Source organism: Poecilia reticulata, chromosome 19 (genome assembly GCF_904066995.2).
Source record: "Poecilia reticulata chromosome 19, P_reticulata-male-v2, whole genome shotgun sequence".
NCBI classification, from domain to species: domain Eukaryota; kingdom Metazoa; phylum Chordata; class Actinopteri; order Cyprinodontiformes; family Poeciliidae; genus Poecilia; species Poecilia reticulata.
This window is the reverse complement of record NC_088848.1, coordinates 24,529,623-24,544,448: the sequence shown is the minus strand read 5'-3', so window position 1 is coordinate 24,544,448 and position 14,826 is coordinate 24,529,623. Positions and strand designations below refer to the sequence as shown.

General features: G+C 39.6%; 1 protein-coding gene across 1 annotated transcript in view; it reads right to left on the bottom strand.

The window, feature by feature from the left end:
- The window catches only part of ryr2a (ryanodine receptor 2a (cardiac)), a 122,455-nt gene that overhangs the window by 36,864 nt on the left and 70,765 nt on the right, over nucleotides 1-14,826 (bottom strand). Inside the window, exons 51-64 of the mRNA XM_017310781.2 lie at nucleotides 14,743-14,824; nucleotides 14,307-14,437; nucleotides 13,371-13,498; nucleotides 10,441-10,633; nucleotides 10,106-10,188; nucleotides 6,263-6,420; nucleotides 5,954-6,041; nucleotides 5,321-5,413; nucleotides 4,978-5,148; nucleotides 3,504-3,563; nucleotides 3,189-3,323; nucleotides 2,970-3,082; nucleotides 1,928-2,024; nucleotides 1,681-1,787 (exon numbers count right to left, since the gene is read on the bottom strand). Coding sequence (XP_017166270.2) covers nucleotides 1,681-1,787; nucleotides 1,928-2,024; nucleotides 2,970-3,082; nucleotides 3,189-3,323; nucleotides 3,504-3,563; nucleotides 4,978-5,148; nucleotides 5,321-5,413; nucleotides 5,954-6,041; nucleotides 6,263-6,420; nucleotides 10,106-10,188; nucleotides 10,441-10,633; nucleotides 13,371-13,498; nucleotides 14,307-14,437; nucleotides 14,743-14,824 — 1,639 coding nt within the window. The remainder of the gene's footprint in view (nucleotides 1-1,680; nucleotides 1,788-1,927; nucleotides 2,025-2,969; nucleotides 3,083-3,188; nucleotides 3,324-3,503; nucleotides 3,564-4,977; nucleotides 5,149-5,320; nucleotides 5,414-5,953; nucleotides 6,042-6,262; nucleotides 6,421-10,105; nucleotides 10,189-10,440; nucleotides 10,634-13,370; nucleotides 13,499-14,306; nucleotides 14,438-14,742; nucleotides 14,825-14,826) is intronic.

The following is a 14,826-nucleotide window of genomic DNA, read 5'->3' as shown; positions in this document are numbered from 1 at the left end:
TGGTTAGAATACAAACTGACGTGTGATGAGCTTAAAAGAAAAACACTTACTGAACACTTATTTGTAAGACATTATAGAATCTCAAAATAAGACCTTAATTTAAGGTAAATTTTATAAGGAATTTTTCTATTGGCCCTGGAAGTGTGAAGGAGTCCTGCAACACCCTAATGCCTAATACCAGATGCTACAAAGTGACGAATTTGAAGGTAGTCATAGAAATCCTTGGATCAGAGGCCAAATTTATTTTGAAACTGGGGAAAGGTCATCAATATGTTATTATTATCAAATAGATCTGCTATTGTTTTGATAACTTTTTTGTGCCAGTTTCCAAATACTGCTGAATTCACCCTTTGGAGGAAGTTTTTACTGTTGATAATTGGTGTAATTTAGATAAGAGAATCCTTCCTACCAATATAATTGTTGATATCTAGCCAACTTTTCACTATATTTTGAAGAATCGGATTATCCTCCCTCTTCAAATAAGATTTCTTCATGCTTCTAAGCTCTCCTAATAAATTAAAGGGACTACATGTTCACTTCTCCAATGGTGCTTCCTGGCTTTTAAAATAATCGTGAAGCCTCTCATTAATAATTTCGCCATGACAAGTCTAGCTATAATGTCTAATGTTAGCAAAGGACTTTGCAGCTGCAAAGTCCTTATACAAAGTCACCTTCAATCTCTTTAGCCATCTTCTTAGAAATACAGAGTGGTAGCAATCGCATTGGGTGAAGTAATCTTGGCAGGATGTTCATCTTTCAGACTTATTCTCCCTATCTATGAAACTGGCAGATTCATTCATCTTGTAAAATCTTTTAGTTTCTTTTTGTACTTTAGCCAGATTAGTTCTCAGCAGTTCCCCAACATTAGGCTTAATATCAATCCCCAGATATTCAAATCCTTTCTCAGATCAATAAAAAGGGGAGACAGATGGATAGGAGGTTTCATCGTTAAAGCCAATTGGCATTGCTCATGATTTATCCAAATTAATTTTGCAGCCTGACAGTAAACCAAAATCCTTTATAGTAGACATTAACGCTGGTAAGGATGTTTCCAGGTTTGAGATGAAGAGAAGTACATCATCAGCATATAAAACTATCTTGCAGAATATCAAATCAATTGAAAGTCCCGTTGTATTATCGTTGCTTCTTATAGCCTCTGCCAATGGTTCGATGGTTGGGAGGTTTTCTCACTTTTATTTTTACCTTACTGTTCTTCACCTCCAAGTTGAACCAGGGCAAAATGCCCCCGTCCGACCCCAAGGACATTAGCAGTATTCTACAACGACTTCAGTTTTTAGAAACGTAGATTCAACGGCTGGAGGTGAACTTTGAGATCAATACTACCCATGGAAATGAAACAACTCTTCCTCAAATCAGCGGAGAGGTCATGCGCCCCACACCAAGCAGCTCACCCTGGATCGCTCAGGGCGCCAAGCCGAAACAAAAGTCTCACACTGCAGATTCCATGAGACGACTAACGGGGAGAACCCCTCACCTGGATGAATCAGCGTGGCCGGCTCTGAGCCGAAACCCACCTTCAACCTCAACACCTGCTCCGCCAAAGAAAAGTGAATAAGCAGCTGGAACCAAAACGATTCCACTGACCCGCTTGGATTGGTTGGATTGGTTTAAAACAAAAATATTTGATTCAGTAAAAAGACATATGAATTTTGAACCCACCATTTCTCAGTGAGGGCTGTTCTGCTGAACAGCTGGATAAGTTGATGGAGTGGATCGATGTGTTTTATGCCCTCCTCTTCTTCAGATGGCTCTCTTTCACCTGCTTTCTGCAATCAGACCATTTTACACACATTGGACAAACAATTGAGTTTAGATTTATGATTCAAAACTGTTTTTTCAAGTATGATTTTTTTTGTTGGGATCAAAATATTCCTATTTGTTTAACTTTGAATGCACAATATCTTACAGCAAGGTCCTCGATGAGTTTGTCTTCAAAATAATGCTCTTCTGCCTCAATCCAGGACTTCTCATAGCCTTGCAAGAACAAGTTCACAGCTCTGTGCCTAGTTTAAAAACAAAAAGGTACTTTTATTCAGAGAACTAGTTAATGTTTCAAAAATATGTGCAATGTGTACAATTCCATCCATTTGTCCATCTATTTCTATCTAAAAATAAGCAATAACAAGAAGCGTCCATCAGGATCTTGAGTTTTTTGTGTTATTCTGTGTTTGTTTCTTATTTCTGTGTTCCTTAGTTTAAATTCTTTGATTAGATCAGCAGTGTTTCCGTTTTCCTTTGCTTCTGTCTTTTCTTGGTTATTCTAGTATTATTATACTTGTTATGTTTAGTGTTTCATTTGTGTTAGATTCATTTCCTAGTCTGCAGTGCAGATCCGCTTTGTTTTTGTTTTACCCTTGTTCAGTCCTTTAGTTACTGAACAACTAAAGGACTTCACGTCTAGTTATTTGTTAGCAATAGATTTTTCCCAGTTACCCATTTTGTACACTCTCCATCGCCCCACATTTTCTCTCTCTCTTGCCTCAGCCTGCCTTCTGCTCTCTCGCCTCACACCTGCAACCCTTTTCCAATCAGCCATCTGGTTCCTGTTCAGTAATCAACCTCCCCACATAACTCATTCTGTTTCTCCTTGCTGGTTCCTCCTGTTATATCCCATTTACTTCCCCGTTGTTACGCTGCTTGCCTTTTGTTCCTGTTTTTGACCTTCTCTGGCTCCCTGCAATCCCTGTGATTTTGTAAATAATGTTCATCATTTTCATTAAACTTTTATCATCTACTTGCTGCCTCTACCTCTTTGTATTTGGGTCTAACTCAACCACAACACATCGTGACAGCATCAAGCCTTTATTTTAGTAAGAATAGTTAATCCCTTTTAGTCAGAAATCTTTTTGAGTGAATGCTGAACGTATCCAGGGTGGGTATTTTCAGCAGCGTTGGGCTGTTTTTCTCCTAATTGTCTCCAATTTATGAGTGGGAAGTGCAGATCATACCTCGGCAGGTTATAGAGAGGTGCCATCCTGAAACAAGCAACCACGGCTCGCTTCCTTTGCTTGGACAGCAGTTTATGCCATACAGCTTTCTTGCTGCGCTGAGGATGCTCTACCTGAAATACAAAGAGGTGGACACTGTTTCACACAACCACCAATACTTATTGTTATACAGCAGGGTTACATAATGTGTTCAGAAGCATGAAGTCCTATTATTAAGACCTGGTCTAGGTGGAAGAGGACATGAGCAATGTCCAGGACCCTTTTCACAGTCTTTTCTGGGTCCGATGTGTCCTCGTAGTGGTAGGGCAGGTCTCTGTACAAAGCCATCTGCCAGCGAATTGCTGGATCTTCCAGCTGCACAAGTTACACATGGGAAGAGCACTTCTATTGGAAAGTCACTCAACTTGTAAAATACACATGCACACACTTGATACAATATAGGAAAAGACAAAATGTTAATTTTAACATATTTTCTTTTTTTTTTTAGCAATCTAATGACAATTTGTTACAATGAAAAAAGAAAATTATTTTTACCTTCCCTTGTAAATGGAGATTGTTCCTGATGATCTCTCGAACCTCATCCTCTGTGTCTTTCTGTTGACAAATGCAAATTTTTTCAGCAGCTGCTTTAGAAAAGTTAATTCATGTGTTGTCTCGATTATGTTTTTCTATGATGCAAAATGTTTGCATTCCTTTATTCAGAGCTAGCCAATAGAGAGCCCCCTTCATTGTCTGCTTTTAAAACGATCCTTAAAGCCAAGTTGTGGTCTTTGGCTTTCAACCTTTACTAAACTTAGTTGGGGTTTGTTTTTAATATCTTGGATTTTATTGTGTTTAATCTTTTTGTCGTTATGTTTCACTTTTAATTTTTTTTCTTTTAATGTATGCTTAGCATGCAATTATGTGCAGCACTTTGTTTCGGCTGATTTAGTTTTAAATCAGCCGAATTAAAACTAATTCAGCTGATTAGCCAAATTAGTAACAGTGACACGATGTGTCACAGTTACTAATCTTGGTTTGTAACAGTGACACAAACTACAAACTTCCTCTAATCTCTTCATTGTCCTTTTCCACAGTTAATAACTCACTGCAATGTCTGCGAATGGCTGTTCTGCATGTCCATAGTAGCCAACACAATATTCAATGGCATACTATGCATCCTACCTTAGATCTTAATACCCACTTTATCTGGGGTCAAAGTTTATCCAAAGCTAGCCTCGTGCAGACAAGCCACACAGTTATGACGGGAAACCCGCAGCATTTTGGCTCCCCCAAAATATAGAAGCAAGATATGAGGAATGTGATAGGAAACTCTTCATATTGTATTTTAAGGTAAAATGTTCCTATGAAAGAGGAGAAGTGTGTTAGTCTTAAAGTATCGGGACTGTGGCAAAGAAAATGCAACAATATAAAGAGACGTTTCAGTTGCTAACTGCTAACTACAAACATGGATTTTTGTCTCATTTTGGTACAATTATGGGTGCACAAGTTTTCTGGCCAATTGCCAATTACCGAGCAGCAGATTAATCTGCCGATTCCAATTTTGGCTGATACCAATTTTTTTTGTCTGAAATGTTGCTCAATATAGCAAGAAAGTTGTTGAGTTGGCAACAGTGGGGTCACTATTGATAATTGTAAATGTGCAGACATAACTTGGTGGGCCAGTCTATCAGTCAAACCTCTCACCAGGGAGCAAAAGAGGACTGTGGTTGATTCTTAGACCTTGATCGGTGGATAAGATCGGCTTCATATGTAAAAGTTGGCCAATCACCGATCTCCCAAAATAAAGAAAAATGGCGTCGATAAATTGGTGCACCCCTAGGTACAATCCATGTAGTCTGTGCTGGGTGAAAATGCAGCAGTTGAAAAGAAATCCCAAATCACATGTGCATGCAGAGCAGCTTTGAAAGTTACCTGACCCAGTCTCCCCGAACCACCCTCAGGTCCAGCTTGTTGTCAACTATTCAAACTAAGTGAATCTGTGTGTCTGTCTGTGCCATCCTTCTACCTGTGTGAATCGGGTCTTAGCCAGAGCGATGAGCTCCTGTTCTCCTGGAGCACAGATGTTCAGTCCCACAGGCAGCAGGCGTTTCAGTGTGGCCACGATCAAACTGGTCTGAGTTGAGTAGCGATCACCCTTCCTCTTCATCTTCTTCCTCTCCTGGTCTGAAACTATACCCTGAAGCCCAATCAAATGAAAAAGGACACATATGCTTACTTTAACATACGTCCAAATTATCTTGATAAGACAGTACTTATTGACATAGATTATTAAACATTTATTGATATTACCCTTTTAGTCAGTAATTATCTGCCGCTTTATTCCTTTTGAACATGACTGTGTGTCGTACCTTTGACATCTTGCACTTGGTGTCAGAGATAAGGAATGACATGTTGTTGATTTCATTCTGGACCACAAAATTCTGCTCTTCTCTCTTGAAGTTCTACAGATAGATGACAAAACAACTCAGTCACACTGACATACTGCATTCTCTGAAACGTGCCTCACTGAACCACCACTGCCTTTGAGATGACAGAACAGTAAGAAAGCCTGAGCTCCAGTTGAATCACTGTTGAGTTAATGCACACCTGACCAGGTCCATTACATACAGCCACATCCAGATATTCATATTATTGCAAATAAAATCTGTGTTATTAGGAGATCACTTTGTTAATAATGCGTCATTTGTATGTACTTGCATTGGCAGTTCTTATGTAAATGGCATACTTTATAAGCCCCTCTTTCTGCTGCCAAATCAACCAATAAAATGAGACAATGAGACTCTACATTTAACAGAATAGTTGTATTTCTTATCAGGTGCTGGTGCATCCTCCTTCCACCATATGGCCCACATCTAAAACCTACACTGTGCTTTTGTGACCGCTTGATTAAATTGCTGCAATGTGCTAGTTATTAATATTAAAATTTCTGTCATTGTGTTTAAAAAAATTACAAAGTTACAGTGGAAAAGTAAGGTTCTTACATGAGACTTGGCCCAAAATATGAAAACTTCAGCCACCATTCTGAACAGCTCTTCTGCCTCCGGGTTGGACTCTTTTAGCCATCTTCCTCTGTAGTACAGATTTATACATCAGGCAGCTCAGTGACAAGCTTCACTCCATTAAGTGTCCTATCAGTTATTTTAGTGATGTGTTGACAAAAATGTTCTAGTTTTAGCTATTTAGCTTTAAAGTAGTAGTTACTTCCACTTGGTCATAGATCAGTTGGTGAAACAAACATGCATTGGATGCAAGGACACACATTTCCACAGTGTTACACAACAACACTGTACCTGTTGTAGTCCACAAATCGTATGAGCAGAGGGTAGAAGGCATACAGGTCTCTGACCAGTATGGTGAACTGATCCATGATGAGGAGCTCTGTCTCAGACATCTCACCTCTCCCTTCAGCCCTGCTCTGCTCCTCATCCGTCAGAACCACTGCAGCTTTCTACACAGGAACAAATTGGTGCAGTCTTACACAGAGACACAGTGTTTACAGCGCATTTCAGTATCAATATCCAACACCAGTTTAAAAAAAACCCTGCAGCATGATTTGACAGTCTACTGAAAAAGTTCATTTCTACCAGACAGAGGTTCTCTTAGAAAGTCACATCTGTCCGTCTTTTCTTTTTATTGCTTCCTAAATTAAGAGCTGTGAGCTTCTCATAAAATAAGATGGAGGATAGAAAAAGATATCGTCATGTTCATTTTCTCTGTTGCTGCACGCTCATGATCATCTAACTTAGCGGTTCTCAACGTGGGCGGTACCGCCTCCCAGGGGGCGTTCAGAGGACGGCAGGGGGCGCTGGCGGACATTTTTACAAAAGGGGGGCGCTGGGATTCCTTTGGGGGGCGTTTGGTCGAAGGTAAACTTTACACCTTAAATGCAGAACAATACCAGTTTAGACTTTGAGCAACTTGGTAAAACTGTATTGTGTAACATTAAATCATGCCTGGCTGCAACTGTATCGATGGCAGCTCTTCTTCTATTCAGTGTTTGTAGCTTCTGTTAGCTTCTTGGCGCAGCTCCGTTCTCCTGCTACTGGTAGCTAAAATCCCGATACCTTCACTGTGTATCCCTCTGAAAAATGAACCCATTTAAATAAAGAAATCCCTCCATGGGTGATACCACGATAGAGAGCGTTCATTTTATAGCGTTAACACGGTGCTGTAAGTGGTCCGGTATGAAACGGGTGTGATAGAACAACACAGCACTTTTAAATTTCAATAATCAGAATGCAGAAATTGTTTCCGTTGTTTTAAAAGGTTTATGTCAGTCTGCCTTTTCCCCATCGATACGCTTCCCGACCGCCCTGCACATTAGGGGTTAAAAAAAAAAAAAGACGCGAACATTGTGCAAAACTCTGAAACAAGAGAAGCAGGACATAAAACGGAGCGACGAACTAGATGTGAATTATGGCATAAAAACAGAGAATCCGACGCTGAACAGTGAAAAAATCAACACATGATGTGAAACACATGACGATTAGGCGGCGCAGCAGGTGATGAGTGAAGATTACTGATGGTCAATAAACGATAAAATAAATGTAGCAACAGCAAAGAAACTAAAGTGGACATAGCAATAAACCAAGAGAGGATGATACGAATCAAATAAAACTAAATTGAAATGAATGAAGAACAAAATGCAAGAATAAACTAAGAAACTAAAGTAAATACAGAGGAATAAACTGGTATGGCAAGACCTTTAGAGCAATAATTAATACAGAGACTGTATGGCAAGAATAAACAGACACTATTTCCAGATAAAAGGTAAAATAATATTGTTGAAGTGCCATGGGTTTGTTGAGACCACATCTGGTACTGAGAATAAATATATCTTACAGACCATAACAGTAAATAACTGATCACTTATTTATGTTTTCAATTAGATTTGATATATTTATTTTTATTTCTTCAATATTATTTTTCATGTCAGTGTTATTGTCATGAGGCTGATGACTCCATGACACTTTCAGTTTGACTCATTAGGATTTGATTAAGAACCAGATTTGTTCTTTGTAATTTCTGTCCAGTAAAACTATTATCTATAATCAATAGTCAGATCTATATAAAGATATAATCCATATTTCTGTCTCATATTTGTATGGCATTAAAAGGATCTGGAACTTGTATTTTTCCACTGAAAGCTCTGGTTTGAACAGTAAATGCCATGTGGGTGAAGTTTTATGGATGATACTCTGATGTCCCATTCTCCTGAAGGCAGCACAGAGCTGCACCACCAGAAACTGACAAACACTGAAGAGAAGAAGAGTTATGATTAATGTAGTTACAGTTCTATCCATGTTTTAATGTTGCAGCTCAGTCGTTTTGCTAATGGTTCAAAGTTTAAACTGGCATGTTGAACATCTTTTATCTGGTCATTTTGTGGAATATTTAACAACTAGAAAATGGCAAAGAATAAGAATATTTTTCCACTCTGGCTGCTGTTAGACCTGCAAATTTTAACTAGAATGTTTGTTGCATTTTTCATAGACACCTGTGAAAATAATTTCTATGTCTATGGGTTTTTTGTTCTCTGGGAAATAATTTTTAATGATAAATACAGAAACAAGCATAAAAATCAAAACATCTACAATAGTGATAGTTATATTAATAATAAAATAATGGTCAGTGCAAAGTAGCCTACAAATTCTTTGGTGGGGGCGGTGAGGGACCTGGATAAAGGCTGGGGGGGCGCTGGGCTGAAAAAGGTTGAGAAATACTGATCTAACTCAATGCTGGTTTGAAGTATAACAGCTGTCATCCTTGTATTAAGATTCTAATAAATGTATTAGTAAGTCTTATTAACACTTCATATCAAGGCAATTCACAGCAAGGAAAGCAAAAAGGTTCATATCAAACATCTGGAGCAAAATGTTTATTTTTATTTTTTTTATATGAAGGTTCTTTATTTTAAGTTTAGACTTCTTTATGCAAGTATACTATGAATATTTTACAGCAACATCATTTATTATAGTTGGCTTCCATCTGTATACCAGTAAGACTGGGAGAAATGGCAAAAAGAAAGTGTAAAACTAACGATTAGGGTTTAAGCTTCCTTCAGTTTAAATATTTATGTTGCTAAACTTCCTTTTACTGTATGTAGGGCTGTGTTATTCATTCCATTTATAATAGGTTTTAATTTTAACACTGAAGGATAATAAAAAACTAATTGTTGAAAACATTTTTGTTTTATTTTGACACATTGTGTAAGTATGGTGTGATTTAGTAATGTCTCCCAACTGATGCTGGAATGTTAAAGTGTGTCTGACACAATGACTACTGGGTTTCATTCTGTGTACACAAAAACTTTTAGAAATAAATATTTCTCACAGACTACTATAAATGTGTAGTGTAGCTGTTTTTGTAGTAACTGGGTCAAACAACAGCGCCATCTTGTATCGTAATCAGGGTAAATCAAACCATAAACAACTGAGGCTGAATACGCAGCAGTGGAGGAAGTTATGAGGATTTCAGAGATTTGAGCAATTTATCTGCAGTTTTGGAGGAAGAAGCTGGATGTAGTGAAGATGGAGAGGGAGCTGGTTCTACTGAAGGACTGCAACCAGATTTATTTGAGCCAGATAGTACAAGAAGCAACGATGACTTCAAGGTTTCTGGGGAGGAAGAATCCGACAGGGAAGCATTGGAGATGGACATCTCACCTCTAAATCACTGAATGTTCAAATAATTTAGTCAAAGGAAAAACTGTATTTATGGTATTCTGTAAAACATATTTATAACTAAAGTTTCCATGTTCACAGAATGAAAGCACAGTAGTTAATCTTTTTTAATCATATAAGTAGTTTTATCATATTAGTGACACTTTAATATTTTTAGTGTTTGAAATGTAAAGATGAAAGAGAAGAAGCGGTATGAATAGATGAAACATCCCATGGTAGACGGAACCATTTGATGCCTGAAACATCTTCATTTTTTCTGACTGACTGGTGAAAGCTGGGTTCTACCTTTTTTGTGGCCAGTCTGGTAACATGGGTTTTGTAGTTTTATCATGTCAATAAGTTTTCTTTTTTTTTCCAACATGGTGACTCTGTTTTGTTACCAGTAGCAGCTGAACCTTTACTTTAGAAATGGCCTTTGTAGCACATCACCAGAGCACAGAAGGGACTTACCTTTTTGAGTTTATCCATAAGAGGCAGGAAGTGTGTCTGTAATAGTTGGGCTTTAGCTTTGCTGATGATTGGCTGGGAAAAGACTTGAGGACAGGAATAGAGAAAGAGATTTGCAAGTAAGCATAAAATAAAAAGAACGGAAATTCAAAGACATCTGCTACCTGTGAGGCCTTTAAATTAGTCAGAACTGAGTTAAAGGTAGCTATTTGTGTCTTAACTTGACTGATTTACCTTTGCAGTAAAATATATCCATAAGGAGAAAGTTGTAGGAATAAGAATCTACAGTCCATTTAAATATACTGTCTCTGCTTCAAGCATTGTTTGTGTGGATTTACCAGCCAGTCTTTTCATCCAGGCCCCCTCGTCGATTCCCAGGTTGTTGTAGATGATTTTCAGAATGTTTCCCAGCAGTGTATTCATGTGCTCAGAGGTAACAGATGTGCAGCAGCTGTCGTCCTTGTCAGGACTGCTTTCTGGTCCATGCTCCCACCAGTGCGACATATAGCTGCACAACATGGGCAACACTACCTACAGTACACGAAAAGGACAAACACATGGGTCATGGACAATGTCTGGCCAATTACAAGAAAATCTGGCCTGTTACAAAGTCTGCCTTCTATCACCTGAAGAACATTTCCAGGATTAGAGAAATAATGTCTCAGCAAGATCTAGAGAATCTCATCCATGCATTTATGCGTCACGATGTGTATTGATGAATTTGATGATCATCAATACACATGGTTGATGTGTATTGATGAATTTGATGATCATCAATACACATGGTTGATGTGTATTGATGAATTTGATGATCATCAATACACATGGTTGATGTGTATTGATGATCACTTGACATTTTGGCACTTGATAAAATGTATTGTTTGTTACTGGTTTTTCATTTGGTGACTGTATGATGTTTTATTTTATCATATTATTTTTGTATGTTTATGATGTAAAGCACTTTGAACTGCCTGGTTGCTGAAATGTTCAATGCAAAGTGTTGGGTTCTGCAGGGGAGTGTTTGCTCTACTTTCTCAGGGTGGCAGGCTGATGGGATCCAGCTGGTGCTCATCATCTCCAATCAGAAAGGGCCTTAAATAGGAGTGGCTTCCCGGAAGAAGATGCCAGATGGTTCCGCTTCTACAGTGGTACACTCTAGCTGTTAGTGCTGTGGCTCAAGTGTTTTACTTGTTCCTGATGCCTCTTCCATCTCTTCCTTCCTCCTAGAACCAGCTCTGACCTCTCTCTGAGAGTCTGATCCACCTGGACCACCTGATCCTCGCTGTTCTGCTAGGCCTAGCCCCTGGATTCCTCCACAACCACCACCCTGCTGCTGCCTGTCCACCCTGAGTTACCTGCTGGAACTCCTCCACCTGGAAACCCCCTCACTGCCCCAACTGCTGTACCCTCCTCCGCTCATCTGAACCCTCCAACCGTAAGCCTTCACCAGGTCACACCATCACTCCTGTCATTATTCCTCTGTCTAACCACTCACCCATTTCTCAGTTCTTCCTCTGGCCTGGTTCCTTCCTGCTGCCGCTGGTCTACACCTCTCCATCCTTCCCCCCATTATTGTTCAATAAATCTGTTAAACTGAGTTTGGTGTCTGTAGTTGTTGCTTGCCTTCGAGTCCTGGAACCTCACATTATGACAAAAGGGCACATTCATTGATACAGATGTTTGAGCCTGCCTGCTCCTATGCTGCAGTAACACCTAAATATTTCCACTGTAAAACAATAAAGGATATTTCTATTCTACTCAGCTATTTTTGGGGCAGACTAAGAGCACTAAGGCTGTCCTCCACTGGAGCCTGACATGTCTTGCCCACTGACATATCTGTAAAGTGACAGAGATTCAAGGAATGGGGATTTGGACCGGTCACTCAGTGGTTATGCGAAAACACCTACTTCCTGAACTACTGCGGTCCCACACATAATGCATAACCTCACCAGGTAACAACTTGGGATATTCCCCTTGGGATCGCTGTGGTCATTGTTGCTAGAGTCTGTGTTAGCCTCTGAGACAATGGCATAAGGCTTTTTTTTTCTGTGAAGCATGTTCTCCCACAAACCTAGTTAGCCAGATCCTCGGTCACCCACCTGTTGAAGCCTCGGGTGATCGCAAGATGTAAAGAGACTATCTACCCCTACAAACAACAAAACAAAACCCCATTACACCATAAAACCAACAGAAAAATCATTCTTTCTACCCTTTTACACTCTCCAACCTCTGCCTTCAATACAAACAACCCCCGCCCCCCATCCACCTCTCTCCCCCTTCCCGCTTTTTTACTCACAACTGGTCTTTTAACATCTATCCTCCCTCACCTATGACTTACTACTCACACCATCTCACCCCTTATCCCCCTCCTCTCCCAACTCCCCTTCCAGAACAAAACACTGAAAAGATTAACAGAAAACAAAAGTAAAGTTAAAGAGACTATCGGAAAATAAAAAGATAGCTGAAAACTGAATGACACTGGAAAAACAAAACCCACCCACCCCAGCCCAACAAGTGAAGTCTCAAAGAGTGAACCCACAAACCCTAGGTTTCTCTGGAATTATTGTTTACTGTCTGCATCTTCTGTAGAATAAAGCCAGCAGTGCAGGATGACAGGACAAGTCTGGAGTGAGCAAAATGTATAACATCTGTGTTGGAAGTCTCCACATCTATTTTTCTCAAAACAATAATGCTGAACAAACAGTGCAGCAATTATTTTGTTGGTTGAGGAAATGCTTCAAATTTAAATCCTCTCTCACCTTCTTGTTTTTTCTCTTTGGAAATGATTTCTGAGTCTTCCCAGTGTTAATTACTGATTGGTTGCCCAAACTTGTGTCATCATCACCTCCCTATCCAACTGAGTCGATGTATGGCTCTGGTTCCATTGTTGGGAAAGTGTAACAGAGGCAACATAAGCTCTTTCTCAGAACACATGGAGACAACAAACAGGCAGGGGAGAGGAGTCCAGGTCCAATCCAGACCTACCATCCTGCTGCATTCACATGCACCCCGACTCTAACACACCAGAATGATCGCCTGAATTCCCTCATCTGCAGTCAATCAGTTTTCCTGAAACCTGCTAACAAGCTATTCCTTTTATTCAGGTGTTTTGTAGAAGGGATGCATCTAAAGTTTGCAGGGTAGTACCTCTCTGGACTGGCCTTTGATCACTCCTGGACTGAGCTTCCAAGAAATGGAAACATGATTCACCCTGAGGAAGCTGACCTATTTGATGATAATGAGTAAAGTTGAAAAATGAGTGTTTCACCTCCATTACATGAGGCATCTGAGTATACTTCATGCCAGACTCAGCCAGCTCCATGATTTCTTCCAGAGACTTTTCGAGGTTTGGAACCAAAGGACACACCTCCCCAACTGGCCCTGGCAGACCCAAAGCTGAGAGCAGAAAAGTATGGCAATGTGTCACAAAGTGATGCAGAAATCTAATACAGAGAAACAAAGTCTGGGTTTTCTCTTGTTTGGTTTTGTAGGCTCTGAGATGTGTTGTCTGTTCCACTAATTAGCGTTGCTGTTATTAAGCCTCGTCATACTTTCAGGGGCCCCAGGAACAGCAGCTAACAGGCCTCCATGTAGCTGTCCTGGGTTCGTTTTTCCTTTCCCACAAATACATAAGTTCAACCACTTACTTCATAATGCCCTTCCAGAACACGCACTCTCTGCCTTGTTTAGTTTTATCTTTTTTGAGTTTTTGATGTGGATTTCTAAAAATCTCTCAATCTACCAGCACAGCAGTTAATAAACTCAATTTATTAACTGCTTAAAAGTTACTTTCATTACCTCTGACAATGGTGAAGTTAGCTGATGCCATTTGTGATACTGAGTAAATCTCTCACAACCACTGCTGCCACTTGATTATAATCCAGAAGAATCTACAAAATGTAAGTTATAGATTAAACTATGTTGCATTGCCAGCAGTGTTAAGATGTACATCACTAAATAAAATGTTTATCTCTGATTTATGTTGGTACTTTTACAACAAAAAGATGTTGTTATACCTTCCATCCTCATCACATTGTTAAATGTTTAATTCCCAGTTCATAAAGGTCTTCAATAAACCAAGTTGGGCAGTGATTTTATATTCTATGAAAGACATTGCTTTTGTAAAAGTACTTGTAAAAGATGTTGAGGTGAATTGATTTGACTGTTGTCATTAAATAAGGCTGCTGAATGTGAAGCAGAGTACCTGTTCTGTCTTTGCTTGCTTTGCTGTTGTAAATGGAGAAGCCGTTAAACTTGTTGAGCTGTGGCTCCAGGAAGGCGACAGGGAAGGCTGCTGAGAAGGCAGCTAAACACTTTCCTAAAGCTGGCCGCTGTCTGACGTGCATGGAAACAGGAAAGGAAGTGGTGAAGTTAGATCATGTGACAGAGGGTAAATACAGAGGATGTATGGGAAGATTGTAACCAAGTATTTGAGTTGACCAAAACAAACTACTGACCCTATATCTGAGGTAATTCACTAGCACAACTAGAGGCAGAGGAGGTCCAGCCCAGCAGCCCAGCCAGGCAGAGGCAGGACAACGCATCGGGCTGGGACCGTTCCCTCATTTACTAAATAAGCCTAAGCCACTAAATGTAAACTGATTATTAATTGAAGCTGAGAAGTGTAGGATATTCAGTACCTCTCTACATAGATACTTTTGTTGGTTCCCAGGAAGTAGAGACTATTCAGTATTCTGTAGCAGGAGACCTGGACTTCATCCACT